Raw genomic sequence first — 22,346 nt, 5'->3', positions numbered from 1 at the left:
GTCATTTGATACCACCCGTGAGTCTCTATGTCAAACCATTCAAAAGATATTGGACTATAACGTATCGGCCAATCAGAAGAAGGGGCGGGGCTAATATGTATATATAATATACAAATGTAAATATTTATATGTATAATAATAATAATATACATATATATCCCATGAACCTGTCCCCAGCAGGACTGGGGATCATGTAAGGTCAAAAGGTCAGGGTTCAGATTCCTCCATTATCCAAGGTAAAGTATTATGAAGTCTGCATTGAGTGGGTCATGTGACTAGTTCTGGGTCACATGACCCGGAAGTATGGTAGTGTATATTGTATTGGAATGACTCAGCTAGTTCTTCGGATTTGACAAGCCTCAAATAACTTCACCTTGTAATCAAACTGTAGCTCCTAGCAGAAAAACAAAGACATCGTGAGAGAGACAGAACCCGGAAGATTCTGACAATCTTAATTTTATTCAGATATTCCTTAAAATGTGTTAGTAACGGCAATTCGAAAACAAAAATGAGATTTTTTTGAAGAAAACTTATTTTAACATTAGACTTAATGGAGACAGAGGCAGGATTTGGCGTGACTCTTGGCTCCCCCGTTCAAATTTTGTGCACACCACGCCTGTCAAAGTCACATTATTTGAATCTCAACATCTATGTCTACATTCTGACCAAAGATTATCTTTCTAGCTTTTACGGTTCGGCCGTGAGCTCAAGTTACAAATAAAAATTATGGTCATTTTTTCAAAGTCTCTCGCACTCTGATCAATTAGAACCGCACTGAAGATTTGACAAAAAAGTGATTTCCAGTCCTCGCTTGAGGGCTCATATCTTGAAAAGTGTACATTTTAGGAAAAAACAGTCTGGGGTTTAGAGAGAGAAGAGAAGTTTTCCTCCGTTTTGAAGTTTGAATGACGTTTCTACGTGCAAGTATGAGAAAGATAGGTGACTCAGAAAAAAGGTGATTTTTTTTTTTTTTAACCTTCACCGGACATTTTACACCCACAGTGTGAAATGCTGCCCCATACAAATACATGGGAAAATCTTCCCCATTAGTTTGGAAATTTGGAAATGTTTTTGCACTTCGTGCAAAAACTATTCGTGCCATCGTTCTGAAAATCCAGAGGACTGTAGTTAAATTCAGGGCCTACAACTTTCTAAATCGGTTCAGAATTTTTCGAGTAACGGTATGCGAGTGGTGAGGCCCCAAAGTTCACGCAATGCGTTCCGGATGGGGCAAAAAGTGCACGTTTGTGCACGTTGCGCAAAAACGTGCACGCCAATCGCTTATAAAAGTCATACCAATTGATTCCCGATTAAGTCGCACGTTTCTACGTTTTTACTTTTTGAGTTTTCTCAAAGCTGCGCAACTAGTTACGCGCCGAAGTTTATACGGAAGAATATGGAATAATAATAAATAAATACTAGACAAAATTCCCGGGAAATTTTGAAGTGCCACGGACTAGGACTCGATACAGATTCCAATGACACCACCCATGACTCTCTATGTCAAACCATTCAAAAGTTATTACAGAAAATATAGAACCGCTAACTGAACCGCTAACGGGATCGCTAACGGGATCGCTAACGGGACCGCTAACGGGACCGCTAACCGAGCCGCTAACGGGATCGCTAACCGAGCCGCTAACAACCGCTAACGGAACCGATAACGGGACCGCTAATGGGATCGCTAACGGAACCGCTAACGGGACCGCTAACGGGATCGCTAACGGGATCGCTAACGGGATCGCTAACGGGATCGCTAACGGGACCGCTAACCGAGCCGCTAATGGGATCGCTAACGGGACCGCTAACAACCGCTAACAGAACCGCTAACGTGACCGCTAACAGAACCGCTAACAGAACCGCTAACAGGATCGCTAACAACCGCTAACGGGACCGCTAATGGGATTGCTAACGGGACCGCTAACGGGGTCGCTAACTGGACCGCTAACGGGACCGCTAACGGGACCGCTAACCGAGCCGCTAACGGGATCGCTAACCGAGCCGCTATCAACCGCTAATGGAACCGCTAACGGGACCGCTAATGGGATCGCTAACGGAACCGCTAACGGGACCGCTAACGGGATCGCTAACGGGATCGCTAACGGGATCGCTAACGGGATCGCTAACGGGACCGCTAACCGAGCCGCTAATGGGATCGCTAACGGGACCGCTAACAACCGCTAACAGAATCGCTAACGGGACCGCTAACAGAACCGCTAACAGAACCGCTAACGGGATCGCTAACAACCGCTAGCGGAACCGCTAACGGGACCGCTAATGGGATTGCTAACGGGACCGCTAACGGGGTCGCTAACTGGACCGCTAACGGGATCGCTAACTGGACCGCTAACGGTACCGCTAACGGGATCGCTAACGGAATCGCTAACTGAACCGCTAACGGGACCACTAACCGAGCCGCTAACGGGATTGCTAACCGAACCGCTAATGGGATCGCTAACGGGACCGCTAACAACCGCTAACGGAACCGCTAACAGGACCGCTAACAGAACCGCTAACAGAACCGCTAATGGGACCGCTAACGGGATCGCTAACAACCGCTAGCGGAACCGCTAACGGGACCGCTAACGGGGTCGCTAACTGGACCGCTAACGGGATCGCTAACTGGACCGCTAACGGGACCGCTAACGGGATCGCTAACGGAATCGCTAACTGAACCGCTAACGGGACCGCTAACGGGATCGCTAACAACCGCTAGCGGAACCGCTAACGGGGTCGCTAACTGGACCGCTAACGGGATCGCTAACTGGACCGCTAAAGGGACCGCTAACGGGACCGCTAACGGGATCGCTAACGGAATCGCTAACTGAACCGCTAACGGGACCGCTAACCGAGCCGCTAACGGGATCGCTAACCAAGCCGCTAACGGGATCGCTAACGGGATCGCTAACAACCGCTAACGGGACCGCTAACGGGATTGCTAACGGGACCGCTAACGGGGTCGCTAACTGGACCGCTAACGGGATCGCTAACTGGACCGCTAACGGGACCGCTAACGGGATCGCTAACAGGACCGCTAACAGAACCGCTAACGGGACCGCTAACACCAATAACACCACCATCCCATAATAAACACCTACCATCCCATAATAACACTAACATCCCATAATAACACTAACATCCTATAAAAACACCTGCCATCCCATAATAACACTAACATCCTATAAAAACACCTGCCATCCCATAATAACACTAACATCCTATAAAAACACCTGACATCCCATAATAACACTAACATCCTATAAAAACACCTGTCATCCCATAATAACACTAACATCCTATAAAAACACCTGACATCCCATAATAACACTAACATCCTATAAAAACACCTGACATCCCATAATAACACCTATCGTGTGTGTGTGTGTGTGTGTGTGTGTGTGTGTGTGTGTGTGTGTGTGTGTGTGTGTGTGTGTTCATCTAAGGTTAAAAGGTCAGGGTTCAGATTTCTCCATTTTCCAGGTTATACTATGAAGCCTGTACTGAGTGAGTCATGTGACCAGTTCTGGGTCAGTCTAATCAGTACAGCTGAGCTCTGGTTGCTAGGGGCAACAAGAACCTGATACAGAGGGAGCGGGAATGACTCAGCTGGATTTTTGGTTGTGACAAACCTGAAATCACTCCACTTTGCGCTCAAACCGTAGCTCTTAGCAGAAAAACGAAAACATTTTGAGAAACAGAGAACCTACCAGATTATCTAAATGTTATTTTCATACAGATATTCCTTAAAATGTGTTAGTAACGGCAATTTGAAAACAAAAATGAGATTTTTTTTAAGAAAACTTCATTTAACATGGGAGTCAATGAAGAGAGAGACAGGAACTGGCGTGTCTGTTGGCTCCCCCGTTAAAATTTTGTGCACACCACGCCTGTCAAAGTCACATTTTATAAATCACAACACCTATGTCTATATTCTGACCAAAAATTATCTGTCTACCTTTTACGGTTTGGCCGTGACCTCGAGTTACAAATAAGAAATCATGTTTTTTTTTCAGTGTAACTACACTCTAGCAAACTGACTCCCGTGCTCTAGATTTGAAAAAAAGTGATTTCCAGTCCTCGCTTGAGGGCTCATATCTTGAAAAGTGTACATTTTAGGAAAAAACTGTTTCGGGTTTGGAGAGAGAAGAGAAGTTTTCCTCCGTTTTGAAGTTTGAATGACGTTTCTACGTGCAAGTATGAGAAAGATACGTGACTCAGAAAAAAGGTGATTTTTTTTTTTTTTTAACCTCCTCCCACCCAAAGTGTGAAATGCTGCCCCATACAAATACATGGGAAAATCTCCCCATTAGTTTGGAAATTTGGAAATGTTTTTGCACTTCGTGCAAAAACTATTCGTGCCATCGTTCTGAAAATCCACAGGACTGTAGTTAAATTCAGGGCCTACAACTTTCTAAATCGGTTCAGAATTTTTCGAGTAACGGTGTGCGAGTGGTGAGGCCCCAAACTTCACGCAATGCGTTCCGGATGGGGCAAAAAGCGCACGTTTGTGCACGTTGCGCAAAAACGTGCACGCCAATCGCTAATAAAAGTCATACCCATCGATTCCCGATTAAGGCGCACGTTTCTACGTTTTTACTTTTCGCGTTTTCTCAAAGCTGTAGGAGGAGTAGCCGGACAAAGTTTTTACGGAAGAATATATAAATAATAATAAGCCTGAGCAATAGTATGAGTGCCTCGTGCTGCGCACGAGGCACTCCTCCTCCATTGAGCTTGCGCAGCTCAATGGAGGAGGCGTGCCACGTGGCGCAGCCGTGGCACTAACTAGACCAAAATTCCCGGGAAATTTTGAAGTGCCACGGACTACTGCCGGATGATCGCGGGATGCACCCATGAAGGTCAAGGACTCGATACTTGGTCATTTGACACCACCCATGACTCTCTATGTCAAACCATTCAAAAGATATTGGACTATAACGTATCGGCCAATCAGAAGAAGGGGCGTGGCTAATTTGCACCAATGAGGGTCAGGGACTCGATACTTAGTCATTTGACACCACCCATGTCTCTGTATGTCAAACCATTCAAAAGATATTGGACTTTAACGTATCAGCCAATCAGAAGAAGGGGCGTGGCTAATTTGCACCAATGAGGGTCAGGGACTCGATACTTGGTCATTTGACACCACCCATGTCTCTGTATGTCAAACCATTCAAAAGATATTGGACTATAACGTATCGGCCAATCAGAAGAAGGGGCGTGGCTAATTTGCACCAATGAGGGTGAGGGACTCCATACTTAGTCATTTGACACCACCCATGTCTCTGTATGTCAAACCATTCAAAAGATATTGGACTTTAACGTATCAGCCAATCAGAAGAAGGGGCGGGGCTAATTTGCACCAATGAGGGTCAGGGACTCGATACTTAGTCATTTGACACCACCCATGTCTCTGTATGTCAAACCATTCAAAAGATATTGGACTTTAACGTATCAGCCAATCAGAAGAAGGGGCGTGGCTAATTTGCACCAATGAGGGTCAGGGACTCGATACTTAGTCATTTGACACCACCCATGTCTCTGTATGTCAAACCATTCAAAAGATATTGGACTATAACGTATCGGCCAATCAGAAGAAGGGGCGTGGCTAATTTGCACCAATGAGGGTCAGGGACTCGATACTTAGTCATTTGACACCACCCATGTCTCTGTATGTCAAACCATTCAAAAGATATTGGACTTTAACGTATCAGCCAATCAGAAGAAGGGGCGGGGCTAATTTGCACCAATGAGTGTCAGGGGCTCGATACTTAGTCATTTGATACCACCCGTGAGTCTCTATGTCAAACCATTCAAAAGATATTGGACTATAACGTATCGGCCAATCAGAAGAAGGGGCGGGGCTAATATGTATATATAATATACAAATGTAAATATTTATATGTATAATAATAATAATATACATATATATCCCATGAACCTGTCCCCAGCAGGACTGGGGATCATGTAAGGTCAAAAGGTCAGGGTTCAGATTCCTCCATTATCCAAGGTAAAGTATTATGAAGTCTGCATTGAGTGGGTCATGTGACTAGTTCTGGGTCACATGACCCGGAAGTATGGTAGTGTATATTGTATTGGAATGACTCAGCTAGTTCTTCGGATTTGACAAGCCTCAAATAACTTCACCTTGTAATCAAACTGTAGCTCCTAGCAGAAAAACAAAGACATCGTGAGAGAGACAGAACCCGGAAGATTCTGACAATCTTAATTTTATTCAGATATTCCTTAAAATGTGTTAGTAACGGCAATTCGAAAACAAAAATGAGATTTTTTTGAAGAAAACGTTATTTATTATGGGAGTCAATGGAGAGAAAGACAGGATTTGGCATGGCTGTTAGTCTCCCCGTTCAAATTTTGTGCACACCACGCCTGTCAAAGTCACATTTTATGAATCACAAAACCTATGTCTATATTCTGACCAAAAATGATCTGTCTACCTTTTACGGTTTGGCCGTGAGGTCGAGTTACAAATAAAAATTATGATCATTTTTTTAAAGTCTCTCGCACTCTGATCAATTAGAACCGCACTGAAGATTTGACAAAAAAGTGATTTCCAGTCCTCGCTTGAGCGCTCATATCTTGAAAAGTGTACATTTTAGGAAAAAACAGTCCGGGGTTTAGAGAGAGAAGAGAAGTTTTCCTCCGTTTTGAAGTTTGAATGACCTTTCTACGTGCAAGTATGAGAAAGATAGGTGACTCAGAAAAAAGGTGATTTTTTTTTTTTTAACCTCATCCCACACACAGTGTGAAATGCTGCCCCATACAAATACATGGTCCCCATTAGTTTGGAAATTTGGAAATGTTTTTGCACTTCGTGCAAAAACTATTCGTGCCATCGTTCTGAAAATCCACAGGAATGTAGTTAAATTCAGGGCCTACAACTTTCTAAATCGGTTCATAATTTTTCGAGTAACGGTGTGCGAGTGGTGAGGCCCCAAAGTTGACGCAATGCGTTCCGGATGGGGCAAAAAGTGCACGTTTGTGCACGTTGCGCAAAAACGTGCACGCCAATCGCTAATAAAAGTCATACCAATCGATTCCCGATTAAGGCGCACGTTTCTACGTTTTTACTTTTTGCGTTTTCTCAAAGCTGCGGGACTAGTTACGCGCCGAAGTTTTTACGGAAGAATATGGAATAATAAATAAATAAGCCTGAGCAATATTAAGAGTGCCTCGTGCTGCGCACGAGGCACTCCTCCTCCATTGCGAAGCTATGGAGGAGGAGTGCCACGTGGCGCAGCCGTGGCACTAAATAAGCCTGAGCAATAGTATTAGTGCCTCGTGCTGCGCACGAGGCACTCCTCCTCCATTGAGCTTGCGCATCTCAATGGAGGAGGAGTGCCACGTGGCGCAGCCGTGGCACTAACTAGACAATTTCTTGCAGAAATTTTGAGAGTGCCACGGCGGGCTGCTGCAAATGTGTGTACATTTTACAAGCAATAAAGGTGAAGGACTCAATACCGAGTCCAATGACACCACCCATGACTCTCTATGTCAAACCATTCAAAAGATATTGGACTTTAACGTATCAGCCAATCAGAAGAAGGGGCGGGGCTAATTTGCACCAATGAGGGTCAGGGACTCGATACTTAGTCATTTGACACCACCCATGTCTCTGTATGTCAAACCATTCAAAAGATATTGGACTTTAACGTATCAGCCAATCAGAAGAAGGGGTGGGGCTAATTTGCACCAATGAGGGTCAGGGACTCCATACTTAGTCATTTGACACCACCCATGTCTCTGTATGTCAAACCATTCAAAAGATATTGGACTTTAACGTATCAGCCAATCAGAAGAAGGGGTGGGTCTAATGTGCATTCCCTGGGTCATGTGACCAGTTCTGGGTCACATGACCCGGAAGTGTATACTGTATTATGCTGTATATACTGTGGATGGATGGATGGATGATGGATGGATGATGGATGGATGGATGATGGATGGATGATGGATGGATGGATGGATGGATGATGGATGGATGGATGGATGGATGATGGATGGATGGATGATGGATGGATGATTGATGGATGGAGGGATGGATGGATGATGGATGTATGATGGATGGATGGATGATGGATGGATGATGGATGGATGGATGGATGATGGATGGATGATGGATTGATGGATGATGGATGGATGATGGATGGATGGATGGAGGGATGGATGGATGATGGATGGATGGATGATGGAGGGATGATGGATGGATGGATGATGGATGGATGATGGATGGATGGAGGGATGGATGGATGATGGATGGATGGATAGATGATGGATGGATGGATGATGGATGGATGATGGATGGATGATGGATGGATGATGGATGGATGATGGATGGATGATGGATGGATGATGGATGGATGGAGGGATGGATGGATGATGGATGGATGGATAGATGATGGATGGATGGATGATGGATGGATGATGGATGGATGATGGATGGATGGATGATTGATAGATGATGGATGGATGGATGGATGATGGATGGATGATGGATGGATGGATGATGGATGGATGATGGATGGATGGATGATGGATGGATGGATGATGGATGGATGATGGATGGATGATGGATGGATGGATGATGGATGGATGATGGATGGATGGATGGATGATGGATGGATGGATGGATGATGGATGGATGATGGATGGATGGATGGATGGATGGATGATGGATGGATGATGGATGGATGGATGGATGATGGATGGATGGATTATGGATGGATGGATGATGGATGATGGATGGATGGATGATGGATGGATGGATGGATGATGGATGGATGATGGATGGATGGATGGATGAATGATGGATGATGGATGGATGGATGATGGATGGATGATGGATGGATGGATGATGGATGGATGGATGATGAATGGATGATGGATGGATGGATGGATGATTGATGGATGGATGGATGATGGATGGATGGATGGAGGGATGGATGGATGATGGATGGATGATGGATGGATGGATGATGGATGGATGATGGATGGATGATGGATGGATGGATGGAGGGATGGATGGATGATGGATGGATGATGGATGGATGGATGATGGATGGATGGAGGGATGGATGGATGATGGGTGGATGATGGATGGATGGAGGGATGATGGATGGATGATGGATGGATGGAGGGATGATGGATGGATGGATGGATGGATGGAGGGATGATGAAGGTAGAGGATGATGAAGGTAGAGGAGGATGATGAAGGTAGAGGATGATGAAGGTAGAGGATGATGAAGGTAGAGGATGATGAAGGTAGAGGATGGTGAAGGTAGAGGATGATGAAGGTAGAGGAGGATGATGAAGGTAGAGGATGATGAAGGTAGAGGATGATGAAGGTAGATGATGATGAAGGTAGAGGATGATGAAGGTCAGGGTTCAGATTTCTCCATTTTCCAGGTTATATTATATTAAGTCTGTACTGACTGAGTCATGTGACCAGTCCTGGGTCACATGACCCAGAAGCCTGCGGGGGGGATGAGTCATCAGAACAGAGAAGCTTCTAGAAACTTCAGAAGCTTACTAGTATATATACAGAGGTAATGAATCAGCTATATTTTCGGTTGTGACAAACCTCAAATCACTCCACTTTGTCATCAAACCGTAGCTCTTAGCAGAAAAATGAAAACATCGTGAGCGACGGAGAACCCAGCAGATTCCGGAAATGTTATTTTCATACAGATATCACTTATAATGTGTTAGTAACGGCAATTCGAAAACAAAAATGAGATTTTTTTGAAGAAAACTTCGAGACAGGATTTCGCGTGTCTGTTGGGCCCCCTGTTAAAATTTTGTGCACACCACGCCTGTCAAAGTCACATTATTTGAATCTCAACACCTATGTCTATATTCTGACCAAAAATTATCCGTCTACCTTTTACGGTTTGGCCGTGACCTCGAGTTACAAATAAGAAATCATGTTTTTTTTTCAGTCTAACTACACTCTAGCGAACTGACTCCCGTGCTCTAGATTTGAAAAAAAGTGATTTCCAGTCCTCGCTTGAGCGCTCATATCTTGAAAAGTGTACATTTTAGGAAAAAACAGTTCCAGGTTCAGAGAGAGAAGAGAAGTTTTCCTCCGTTTTGAAGTTTGAATGACATTTCTACGTGCAAGTATGAGGAAGATACGTGACTGAGAAAAAAGGTGAATTTCGTCTTTTTTCTCCCATCCGCTTTGAATGGCGCCATAGGAATACATGGGACGTGATCTCCCCATTAGTTTGGGAAATTTGGAAATGTTTTTGCACTTCGTGCAAAAACTATTAGTGCCATCGCTCTGAAAATCCAGAGGACTGTAGTTAAATTCAGGGCCTACAACTTTCTAATTTGGTTCAGAATTTTTCGAGTAACGGTGTGCGAGTGGTGAGGCCCCAAACTTCTCCCAATGCATTCCGGATGGGTTTTAGCGCGCACGTTTGTGCACGTTGCGCAAAAACGTGCACGCCAATTGCTTATAAAAGTCATAGCACACGATTCCCGATTAAGGCGCATGTTTCTACGTTTTTACTTTTCGCGTTTTCTCAAAGCTCTAGGAGGAGTAGCGAACCGAAAGTTGTCCGGAAGATGAATAATAATAATAAACCCGCAGAATAACAATAGTGCCTCTGGCCTCCGGCCAGAGGCCTACTCCTCCTTGCTATTGCATAGCTTTGGAGGAGTCGTGCCTCTGGCCGGGGGCCGTGGCACTAATAAGCCTGAGCAATAGTATTAGTGCCTCGTGCTGCGCACGAGGCACTCCTCCTCCATTGAGCTTGCGCATCTCAATGGAGGAGGAGTGCCACGTGGCGCAGCCGTGGCACTAATAACATAATGAGACTTTGGAATTGGACTGATGAAAAAAAAAGTTGCAAACATTCAAGTGGTTACTGATAACATGGTCACAACGTCTGCACAATTAAAAGAACTGAAAAACAATTATGAGCAGACTGAGTCTGACAGGTTATCTTATTTTTTTAACTCTCGATATTTAAATACAAATTAAAAACATGACATCCTGAAGAGCATTAGTTAGATACTTTTTGATGATATTGAAAGAGAGAAAAATTAGTCTGTGTTCTGTAATCATTAAAATGTGAGGACAGTAATAGCTGCCAAACCAAGATATTAAGTCAGGAAAAAGTATCATAAATGTAGAACAGGCTTTGCTTACTTTTCTCTATTTATTTTAGAGCTGGGCGATTTTGGACAAAAATAAAATCCCGATTTTTTTCTCTGAAAACCCGATTTTCGATTTCGATTTTTTTGGTAAAACTACAAAAGACAATGGAATAAATTGTTTCAAATATTTTATCTTTATTTTTAAAGAACAATAGCAAACAAATGTCCCTATTGGGAATGAAGTGCAATTGAAAGATCCTGTAAATCCTCCTTGAGTTTAGTAAAGTGACAACATTTATAATTTTCTTGACCAAACAAAGATGACTAGACGGGCTCTGTCTGTAATGCAGCCAGCTGCAAAAAAAAAAGCGATTTTCCGATTTTCCTTTTTTTAACATCGATTGTGATTAATAAATCCGATTTAGATTTAAAATCGATTAATCGCACAGCCCTAATTTATTTGTGAAAAATGAGCACCAATGAATAATATTTATTCTGCTACTTTTCTCTTCACGTTCAAAGAAACCCCCCCAGGGACGCACCTTTCACAATAATCTGTGCCACCGCCTCAATCACGCCAAGCGTCGACATGGCAACGCAGGTGTAGTTGTTGGACTGGCGCACGTCGGTCAGCTCCAGGACGTTGCGGCCGATGGGCATGTCGTCCTCGGGGGTCAGGTCCTCCGCTCCCAGCATCCATTTCACGTACGGCATGGGCGAGCCCACCGCCACGCAGGTGATGTTGACGTTGCCCCCCGGCATTATCTCGCTGTCGGCCGGGGGGATGGAGAAGCGAGGGGGGACACGGCGGACTGGAGCAGAGAGGAGAGATGATTACAATCTGAAGATTGTGACATGAGCCATTAGATAAGGTTTTTGAACAAGTTGAGACAATTTCCTTACATTTTTTACATGCTTTGGTCCATATACCAAACTCTTTTTCAACCATGTCTTTAAAGCTCTGTATAAAGTTTAAAGATATTCCATGCAACGAACGACATGTGATCCACTTCCAAGGAAGAGCAAATGCAGCACGATATAAAGTTGGGAGGTGAAAAAGAAGTGGAAACAGAGTAATTACACTCTGATCCTGATTTGTGATGTCAAAGTATTCAACAAATTTGAATGCTTCCCTGAATTATATGTTTTCATAATTCCCACCGGTTACAGACGCAGCTCAGATTCATGGTCATTACGCCGCATCCTCTGAGTTGGAGCCCGCTTGTGGTGTTTTATTTTGAAAATTAACCGCAGAAATTGTTGAGTCCATGCTGAGGTGGAGTAACGAATAGACTCGTCCGTGACACCTCTAAACTGCCCCGCAGCGCCTCCAGTGGGATTCCCGGTGGATGTAAGACGAGAGAGCAACAGGGTTGTGTTAAGTTCCTGAATTTGTAGTCAGGAAAAATGTACTTTCACACAGATTTATGTTTTTTTTTTTTCATACTTCCTCTTTAGAGCAACAGTGCGTAACTCGTTCACCTTAAAATTACGGTCATTGACTCGTATCAGGGATGAGCGCCGCTGACAAAGCGCGCCTGGCTGACCTGGAACACATCACTCTTGCAAGAGCATGTATGGTGTTACGACAACACGTCACACACGCACGCACGCACACGCACGCACACACACACACACACAGGTCTGCCAGGCTACTCGGTACTTTCTTCATGGCAGAGGATCTGAAGAAACCAAACAGGTCCAGGTCAGACGACGCAAAGCAGCAACAAATAGAAGGTGGCCAAGCAATTGAATGAAACAGGCTGAATCCTGGACTATAAAGTACTATCTTACTAGTTGCCCTTTGTGTAATTTTGTCTTTGCGTGTTTCTTTCGACCATTGAGCCCCTTATAAACACGCTACGTTGCACTTTAACTGCGGACTAGTGTTTTAGGATGCCATTATGAGCTGTGATTTCCCTACACGCTACTGCTGTAAACCACATGCATCTCTGCACTGGGAGAAAAGATCAGCTTGTGTTTTGTATTGTCGACGATGCTGGACCACATTAAAAGTAAAAAAAATCCATGTTCCACAGTATTATTTTATGGTTTTTAGATTGCACTGCAAGCACAAGGACAAGGTCTGTTATATCCACGGATAAGTTTAAAGGGTGCAGCTTTTAGTATTTTCTAAACTGGAGCATAAAAAAAAAAGAAGAGCAAACAGCAAACAGACATGCAACAGTGTTAAATCTCCAGGAACTGACAAAGGCACAAAAATGCACATCAAAATTTAAAGAAAGAAAAGATTTGTCTCAAAAGATGCACACAGTTTGTAGCCGTATACCAACCTTCTCGCAGCTCTGCAGTGGAAGGCAGGAGGAGCAGAGAAAAGGAGAGGAAACGAGAAATATCGGAGAGAAAAAAACAAGTTAGACAAAAGATGATGGGAAGGTGGCAAGAGACAGAGCGAGAGCCAACGAGAACAGAAAGAAAAGACACCAGAAAAAGAGAGAGAACACGAGCAGAGGTCATCCAGTAGATGGCCGAGGAAGGCTTGGAGGTCGGGTCGGCCTCCAGCGCCAGCTGTCTCCACAGTCTGGCTGCGAAAGCGCTCGCTGAGCAGCGCCGCCACTTTCACCGACCAGAGCTCCGTTAGACTCACATCACCGGCTCCACTCCCCGTTACATCTACATGCACGGCGCGCGACACGGCTGCACGTGCGCAACCAGAACAGGGGCGAGACAAGAGAGCAAAGAAAGAACGCCCCGGGAATAAAACATGTCTCAGGGAGTCAAACACTTGGTGCGTGGATGTGGAAGGAGCACGGAGGGGAGACGACGCCTGAGGAGGTGACACGTCTGACAGATTCGGGGAGGAACCTGAATCTTATCCACGCAAAGACGTGGCTTTTTTTCCCCGCGAGGTCTAAAGGCTAAGAATGCAGGGCAGGGGGATTAATCGCTCGAGGGAAGAATGAGCCAAGTTGGCATCTTTTTAAAGCTAAAGGAACAGAAAACACCGCAGGCTTAATGAAATCATATCACATTAGTAGAATGTAGATATTCCTAGTTTTTGTTTGTCTTTGACGAGTTATTAATAGCGTATCCTGCATCAGTGGATGGAGTTTTCTGCTCCACGTGGGCCGGTGTTGTCTTACCTCGGACGTAGAGATTAGCCGGGGTGGAATAGCGCGTCCCGTCGCTGTTGGTGGCGACACACTCGTACTTCCCCTGGTCTGACTCCTCGCTCATCTCTATCTGAAGGGCACCTGGATGGAGGGATGGAGCCATGGAGAGACAGAGGAGAAGACAGAGAGGCGAGGAGGAGACCGAAAGAGAGGGAGAACCACACAGAAGAGAAGGCCGTCAGCTACCTGCGTGAAGCAGTGGACGAGTTCATCAATATATGAATGATAAAACGTTCAGAGCAAATGAGTCTAAGGGAGTTCTGAGTGTGGAGCAACGGGGCTATAAGAAGAGTCAAATCTGTCATGAACATATTTCTACCACTGCCAGCAAGAATCTGCCCAAAACACGGGACAGCTTCCTGATTTAGAAATGAGAGGAAATCAAAAATAGGGAAAAAAAGTGATACAAAGCCTAAAAAAAAACAACAAAAAGACCCCAAACAGAGATAGTCCTTTACATGCAAGGCAGAAACACATCAACCAAGCAGGCCAGTTACAAACAAAATATGAAAAAAAAAGAAATCTTTGCTGCAAATTGAGATGTTACATTAAAAGATATTACCATAATAAACAAAGATATCCCCCCCCCAACCCTTGCAGATCCACCAGAGGGATCAGGAGTGTGATGTCATTTTAAAAGACGCCCATTTAGGAGGTAAAGACATCAATCAAGCTCCATCAAGGGCGAACAGCTTACAAAAAGACAAAAAAAAAAAAAAAAAAAATGAAGAACGACATACGCAAAGCCTTGGGAAGGGACCGATGCGTTCTCGTTCCCTGAAAGTAGAAAAACGGTCAAAAAATTTCAACCAGAGGTTCTTTAGAGATGGTGTGGTAAGGCAAAAAAAAGCGCCCAGAAAAACTTTATCAAAAAAGTGGTCGTTTGGGGCTTTTTATTGGCAATGGAGGAGAAAAGAGAAAGTGATGGTAAAAAACCATGAAGAAATGCGAGTGTGTGTGTGTGTGTGTGTGTGTGTGTGTGTGTGTGTGTGTGTGTGTGTGTGTGTGTGTGTGTGCGTGTGCAGGTTCGGTGTGGTCATGTGTGAGGGCGAGGGCACTAATCTAATGCTGTGTGTTTGAGTCTTCGCCATCTGGACTATTCAGGCAGAGCGAGTAACAGCTGGGAGGGAAAACAAAACTGGGACGTTTGATTTCGGCAAATATAGACAAGATAGAGGGAGAGGCCGGGTCAAGCGTAGGTCAAGACCCGCAAATACAAAATAAAAGGAAAATCTGGTCACCACAAAGGAAAGAAAAAAAAGAAAAGCAACGTGGAAGAGAGTGTTTTATCCCCTCAAACTAAGCAACACAGAAAATAAACCCAAGTTTGGAGCAGAAACAAAATCTCAGCTCCAAAAACGGTGGGACGCCACGTAAAATGTAAATGAATGAAAACCTAATTAACCCACAATTTACTCACAAGAGAACATGGAAAAGCCTTTGTTTCATGATGTCCCATTAGAGCCCGTGGAAAGGTCAGCCTGCTCAGCAGTTTAGCACCTGGATGGGACATGTGTCGCTGGAAAACCTGCGTTTACCTTTCAGCGTTGATATTTCCATTCTAGCTGTGCCAGGATTTCATAGTGGACTAATGAACCAACGTACCATCAGAGACTGAGCCTTTGAGCAATATAACAAGCCGGCTGCTTCCTCGCCCCCTTAGTCTGGAGGATGCGGCATCTGTGTTTTATAAAATACTTTCATTTAAAATGATCTTTGGCTGAGAGAGAAAGTGGAGACATTTCCGGATCGTGTTCTCTCCTCTAACCTGCATTAGTGGATGACGTGTATGGAAGTAAATCTGTCTCATTGGATTTTGAAAGAAAAAAAGTGATTGAATTTCTAGCACTTAATATTTATGTATTGAAATTATGTATGTGAATGTTTTTCAACGTTAAAATATTAAACGGCAAAAAATTCAGCCGCAAAAAATTGAACCACAAATAATTCAACGTTAAAATATTCAACTGCAATAAAATCAGCTGCAAAAAAATTCAACCACAAATAATTCAACATTAAAAAAATGTCAATCGCAAAAAGTTCAACCTCAAAAAAATTCAACCGGAAAAAGCTTTACCCAAAAAATTCCACTACCGAAAAATCCAACCACAAATAATTAGTTAATTTTTTTTTACCAAAAACAATTCAACCGCAAAAAATTCCAGCACAAAAAATCCACCTCAAAAAATTCAACCGGAAAAAATTTTACCCCAAAAAATTTTACTGCAAAAAATTCAACCGCAACATCCGGAAACCCAAGCTATAGATTCTAGATTCAATATCCAGAGCGTGCGTCAAGCAAAAGGAGCAAGCACTAGTCAGCCCAGTACGACTTTGGCTTGTCGGCTAGCATGGTGATAGCCCACAAGAATAGAAAAAAATCAGATGCAACGGATTTACTTCCATAGACGTGGCAGATTTTATTCGTAGTGATCTCGATTACAGAATAATGCCCGTTTTTAAAGCTGCATCATCTGAGGAGTCCAAAACCCATCATGGGTATTCAGTAGTGATTTTAAGCATTGACCCTGGCACACAGAGATTTCTCAAGATTTTCATTATCTTTTGACGATATAATGTACCGTGATGATTTGTAGACAGTTTTCCTCAGATTACAAAACCTCTGATCATACATATTTACTGATATGCTCCTTTCATGCGGCTCACTAGGAGCAAACTTTTATTACCACTTACTTTTCCAGCCTTTTTCTACCTTTTTTGAAACCATCAAAATGTGCAAAAACTGTAAAATGTCTCACTTTTAACATTTCGTGTGTTTTCGGTGTTCTTTTGTGACATAAATATGAGTTGAACTGTGTTTTTATTTTCATTATACACAGCGTCCCAACTTTTTCAAAACTGGGGTTGTAAAGGGCTGAATGATTTTAAACTGATGGGTACAAAGAGCGATCACGGCATGGCGAGGGAGGAAGCAACGCACTTCTGTGTCACAGAGTGAATGCTGAGGCTGAGATGGAAAAATATAAGGATGGAGAAAGGATGGAAGATGAGATAGTCATAGTATGATGAATTTCTTGCTCAACTCCAGTTCCTCCTCATGTGCCTACTGCAGATCTGAAGCAGCTGGGCGAGGAGGACCAATATGAGGCTCAACACCCCATGTTGATGAAACCCGCCGGTCGCTGCGCTTCAGATCTGCGAGACAAGTAGGAACCGGGGGTTGAAAAGGAATCGGGCCACTGTGTCATGTCGGTCCTCCCAGCAGTCTTACCTCGTATGGGCGTGCCACCTGAGTGGGCAATGAATGCACGAGATTAGAGAAGGAGAAGAAGAAGAAAATGTTAGTACCACAGCAGGGGAAGGCGATACGGGAGGGAGGCTACTGGGGGGGAGGTAACTTGTTGAAGAGGAGAATCAAACTAGAGAGAAAGACTTGAAAATATAGATCCTCAGAGAGTGAGAAGATAAAGGAGTAAAAAGAATAAATAAAGATAGAATACGCCTGAGAAGCGAAAACAGATCGTAGATAGAGCGACAGACAGTGACAGATTTATAAGGAAATGCATTACAGGGTCGACTTCATTGACTTGCAGCAGGGCAGGTGTGATTCTAGGAGTGAGGACGGGTCTCTACACGCTTGACTGGTGGTCTCTTCACGTATAATACATGATGTGACTCTTAGGTCCTGTTTAGTCCTGGTATTCGCAGCCCCCGCTGGGGGATTGATCATAAACAGGCAGCCTTAAGTGCGGACGTAAACTCATCCAAGAAGCATCTGAGAAAGCATTGAGATCTGATTAGGCGAACCCGGTTCGGGGGCGGTCTGGGCCACATGTGGCCACATTCTTTTAGCTGTGCGAACACGGTGTGTCCTGGCCAACATAGGACTGGAAGCGGAATAACGTGCTCATTTGTGTGACAACGGCGTCAAATCAGAGTTGAAAATAGTACACCACCACAAAAACAGCTGTTTGTGTTTTGATTTGCTTCGTTAAATTCTTCTTCTCTTTACTTGAAAAAGACAGAAGGGGTGTGCTTCTTCTTCTTTTCGGAGGATATAGCTGCTCTTCAGTGATCCTTGTAAAAGACAATCGTATTAACACGTAGGGTAGGGCAGTCCGGTGGTTTTGTGGTTAGGACTGTTGCCTCATAGCAAGAAGGTTCCTGGTTTGATTCCTTTGGTCCAGCAGGCCTGTTCTCACATGTTCTTCCTCCTAAACATTTATATAAGATGTGTTTGCTTCTCCATGGGGTCGTGGCAGGAAGGACAAGAGATGGTCGATGATGACGACGAAGCGTAAGATTGGACATCTAGTTACGTTTGGGCTTATTGGACAGCTGGCCAGATGTCCGACACAAATCAGAAAGTTTTTAAAATGTCCGTCCATCAACTCATCACCAAACACTTGTTTTGAAAAGTATGCCAATCCCCATGAACTCCTGTGTTGAATCTTTAACGGTTAGGGTTTTTTTTTTAACCGTGCAGCATATTTACAGCAGCTTTCAAAACGCTTTTTTGGCTGGATTTCACATCCATTACGACTGTACTCGGGAGGAGCTTTTATGTATCTTAACAGGTAAAATTGTATAAAGACAAATTTTTGCATAATTAGGAGCCTGTTTTTTTTTTTTTTTAAGTGAAAACCTGGGTTTGGTTAACAGTCAGCTCTCAGTTCAGCTAATTAGCGCCATACTGACTTAATGTCTGAGCTTTGAATAAACAACTACCAGCTCATAGTCATTCTAAATCTGAAGCTAATACAGGACTGTCTCAGAAAATTAGATTAGAAGTTCTTTATTTTCTGTAATGCAATTAAAAAAACTAAAATGTCATACATTCTGGATTCATTACAAATCAACTGAAATATTGCAAGCCTTTTATTATTTCAATATTGCTGATCATGGCTTACAGCTTAAGAAAACTCAAATATCCTATCTAAAAAAATGTGAATATTCTGGGAATCTTAATCTTAAACTGTTTTTGTAATTGCATTACAGAAAATCACAATATTCTAATTTTCTGAGACAGTCCTGTATGTTTTGTTGTGCATTTAACTGTACCAACAGAGGACCTGGACCGGCTCTGGGCTGGCCAGGACGTGTCTGAGGGCGAAGCAGCACGCGGTAACTAGCTTCATCCACGGCGAATGCTGCTACATTGACTCATTGGGTGGACGATAGCTTGCAGGAACAGCTGACTCCTACAAACCGAGTCACCCTTCAAATTAGAAATCAAGCGCTCCGGCATTCCTCATTTCTACTTCGGCAGAATTTATTTCGGCTGTTGTCTTGGTAGCATCATCTAAAATAAGGATGTTTGTAAGGTAATGTTAACTAACTAACTAAGCTCAGGTGGGTGTGTCCCAAGCTGCCCCCAGGCTTGCTAGCTCAGCACATTTGTCCATTTTTGGGTAAACTGGGGTTGGCTGAAGTCATTTCTAGTCATTAATGCAAAGTCAGTTAATCCCAAATGGACGTCACAGGTGGTTTTTCCAGTTGGTTTATACACTCTGCCACATCTACAGTAAATGCAGGTATAATCAAACGCTCTGAGAGCTGCCCACTCATGATCACGATGGATGCTAATACCAGGTCTAAACAGGGTACTTGTACCGCCTGTGTCCTCCACACCTCGTTTAATTCTGCTAGGTACATGACGTGCAAATGTGTTGTCATAAATTTACTTACTTTCTAAGAAATGTAAAAAAAAAAAGGAATCCGCCCTCCACTCCTGTGAGGTTATAAAATCTCCCTCATTACCAGTAAATGTTAAATGCAGCTCTGAGGTCCTTTTATTCATAGTGTAAGCGCAAGACAAGCACTTGCTATTTTTTATTCATGTATATTTAATGAGCATAAGAGCTTGTAATGATTCATTACATTAGATCTCAAATTATCTCTTGTACTATGACTCTGGTACACTAATTCAAGAATATAAAGACTTGGGACATCTTTAAATATGTCAAACAAGACAAAAGAAAAATGCTATTTTTTGTTGCTGTGGGCTGTTAATGAAATGATAAAAAAAAACAAATGAAAATGTCACTTTGGGGACCTAATTGAATAACTGAGCTCTAAGTAGATGTTTGCTTTGTTTGCTAAGTTAAATGGACCACCGTACATTTCTGTTAAACTTTATATAATGGACATACTTCTTCAATAAAGTACATCTTAAATGGAAATTATAGCCCTTTACTTCAAAAATACTGTACAATACAGTACAGTGCATCCATTAAAAATATGTGTAATGAAGGAAACTTAAGAGTGGCTTGTTTTTTTTTCCCTTTTAGCAAAGCTTTATCATATCTATCTAAAAGGCTACACTTCTACCTCCAGTTTTCTCGACTACGCTGCATTGTAGCAATTAAGCAGTATGTGCGTACACGCTGTACAGTTACAGTTAACGTCTTGCAGGCTAAGAAAACTGGCCGCCCCCTAATTGATTTCCTCTGCGGCTCCACCAGAGCCATATCTGACTGCTTTCTGGAGCGGATGGCTGACGGCTTATTGACCGGTAACCCTGCACAACAGAGTGGGGAGATTAAGTGGGTGAGTGAATGACAGAGTGAGTGAGAGAAAGGATAATTGAATAAGTGAATGAATGGAAAAGCAAATCGGTGAGTGTGAGGAGAAAGTTAGAGTTCTTCAGGTTCGGAAAAGCTGCAGGTGCACGGGTGAGGGTGAGGCCAGCTAACTCTAGGGTGACACAGATATATATTTATATATATGTGTGTGTGTGTGTGTGTGTGTTTCTGTAAGCATATCCTGTTTGCAGCACCTATATTTTAACCAGGACAATGCAGAGACACGTGTGCGCATCTGGGCATCGTGTTACCACTGTGTGTGACTGTTAGTAAAAAAAAACAAAAAAAGTGCATGCCGTACATTTTAACAACACTGTAATATTTGTAAAGGTGAGCAGAAGCAGCAGGTGTGGCAACATTAGTGAGCAGTAAATAGAGAAGTGGACAGTGAGGGTGTGGGCCTCGAAACTGAAGCACTTACCAAAGGACTCTGTGGTTAAAAAGATACAAAGAGAAAAGAACAGCATAGACATGGAATTATAATCAGATCCACTGGGTACACAGACGAGTTGATTCAGCAGAAACACCTTAAAAAGGTGGTGCAACTCCACAGAAATCCACCACACAATACTTTTAATCCTTTCATTAACAATTTCATAAGAAAAAACAGGCTAGACATGGCAAATATTTAACTACTGGTGAAATATCATTACTATTTTTTTTTTAATATAATAACAGTAATAAAGTGGATTTTGAAAAGTGCATTGAGGGATTTGTTTGAATAATAATAATAAAAGAGGGAAGAAAAGACAAACAAAAACAAAGAGGTTGTTATTGAAAAGGAAGCCGGAGAGTTGGGAGTCCATCCAGAAGAAAAGGGTCCCTGGAAGCAGCGGGAGCACCAAGGAAAAGAGGTTGGGGTTGTTCACACTACTGTGGCTATCAGAGCGCCTCTACCGGAGCAGAGGTGTTCATCAGCCTCATCTGTTCATCAATATTAACACATTCTGTCAGCAAAACCCTCCTAAGAAAAAGTTGCGACAGTATGGCAAATCCATAAAAATAATAAACTCCATAAATTGAACCAATTCTTGCATTTAGTTTTCTTTTTTTGCAAACAGTATGAACACATAATATGCCACGTTTCACCTCATCAATTTCAACATCCATCTCTACGTCCAATCTTGGATTCAAGGCGTGTAAAAGATAATTTTTTTAAAAGGTGGGGTTGTGAAACTTCACCAACAGTTCACAAAACAGCAGCAAAGAGAAAATATGGACAGACCTTTGAAACACCGTTAACAGAATGCTACAGGATGCATGTTTCACAGAGCGTTTCAGCAATTTTATCGGCGATAACTACTGCAGTGTGACGTATCCGCAGAGGAATGAACTCCTCTCCACGAGCAGTCAACACTTCCCTGATTTTTATTGTCGTGCAAGTTTCCCGTCATCTCTTTTTAAAGGTTTGTCACGTTTCTGCGTGATTGCTCTGATTTGTTATTTATTTAAGCTACCGCGCCGTCTGGTCACAGCGTGGTAGACACAGCTCTCCTGCTGTTTTCCAGACTCAGCATATTTTAATGACCAGCTGCTGATCACACATCTG

The 22,346-nt window shown here is 43.2% G+C and overlaps 1 protein-coding gene across 13 annotated transcripts in view; it reads right to left on the bottom strand.

Moving 5' to 3' along the window:
- LOC133425941 (receptor-type tyrosine-protein phosphatase delta-like) overlaps nucleotides 1–22,346 on the bottom strand; it is a 332,624-nt gene that overhangs the window by 83,732 nt on the left and 226,546 nt on the right. For 9 of the 13 annotated variants that reach the window (XM_061716354.1, XM_061716346.1, XM_061716378.1 and 6 more), the window contains 3 exons: nucleotides 17,485–17,502; nucleotides 14,223–14,333; nucleotides 11,661–11,930 (listed from right to left, as the gene is read on the bottom strand). In XM_061716354.1, the coding sequence (XP_061572338.1) occupies nucleotides 11,661–11,930; nucleotides 14,223–14,333; nucleotides 17,485–17,502 (399 nt within the window). The remainder of the gene's footprint in view (nucleotides 1–11,660; nucleotides 11,931–14,222; nucleotides 14,334–17,484; nucleotides 17,503–22,346) is intronic. The other 4 variants (XM_061716370.1, XM_061716395.1, XM_061716441.1 and 1 more) reach the window with 1 other exon arrangement.

The sequence above is a fragment of the Cololabis saira genome, chromosome 1 (assembly GCF_033807715.1).
Source record: "Cololabis saira isolate AMF1-May2022 chromosome 1, fColSai1.1, whole genome shotgun sequence".
Classification (NCBI taxonomy): Eukaryota; Metazoa; Chordata; class Actinopteri; order Beloniformes; family Belonidae; genus Cololabis; species Cololabis saira.
The sequence above is the reverse complement of the archived record's forward strand: the minus strand, read 5'-3'. Positions and strand labels throughout refer to the sequence as shown.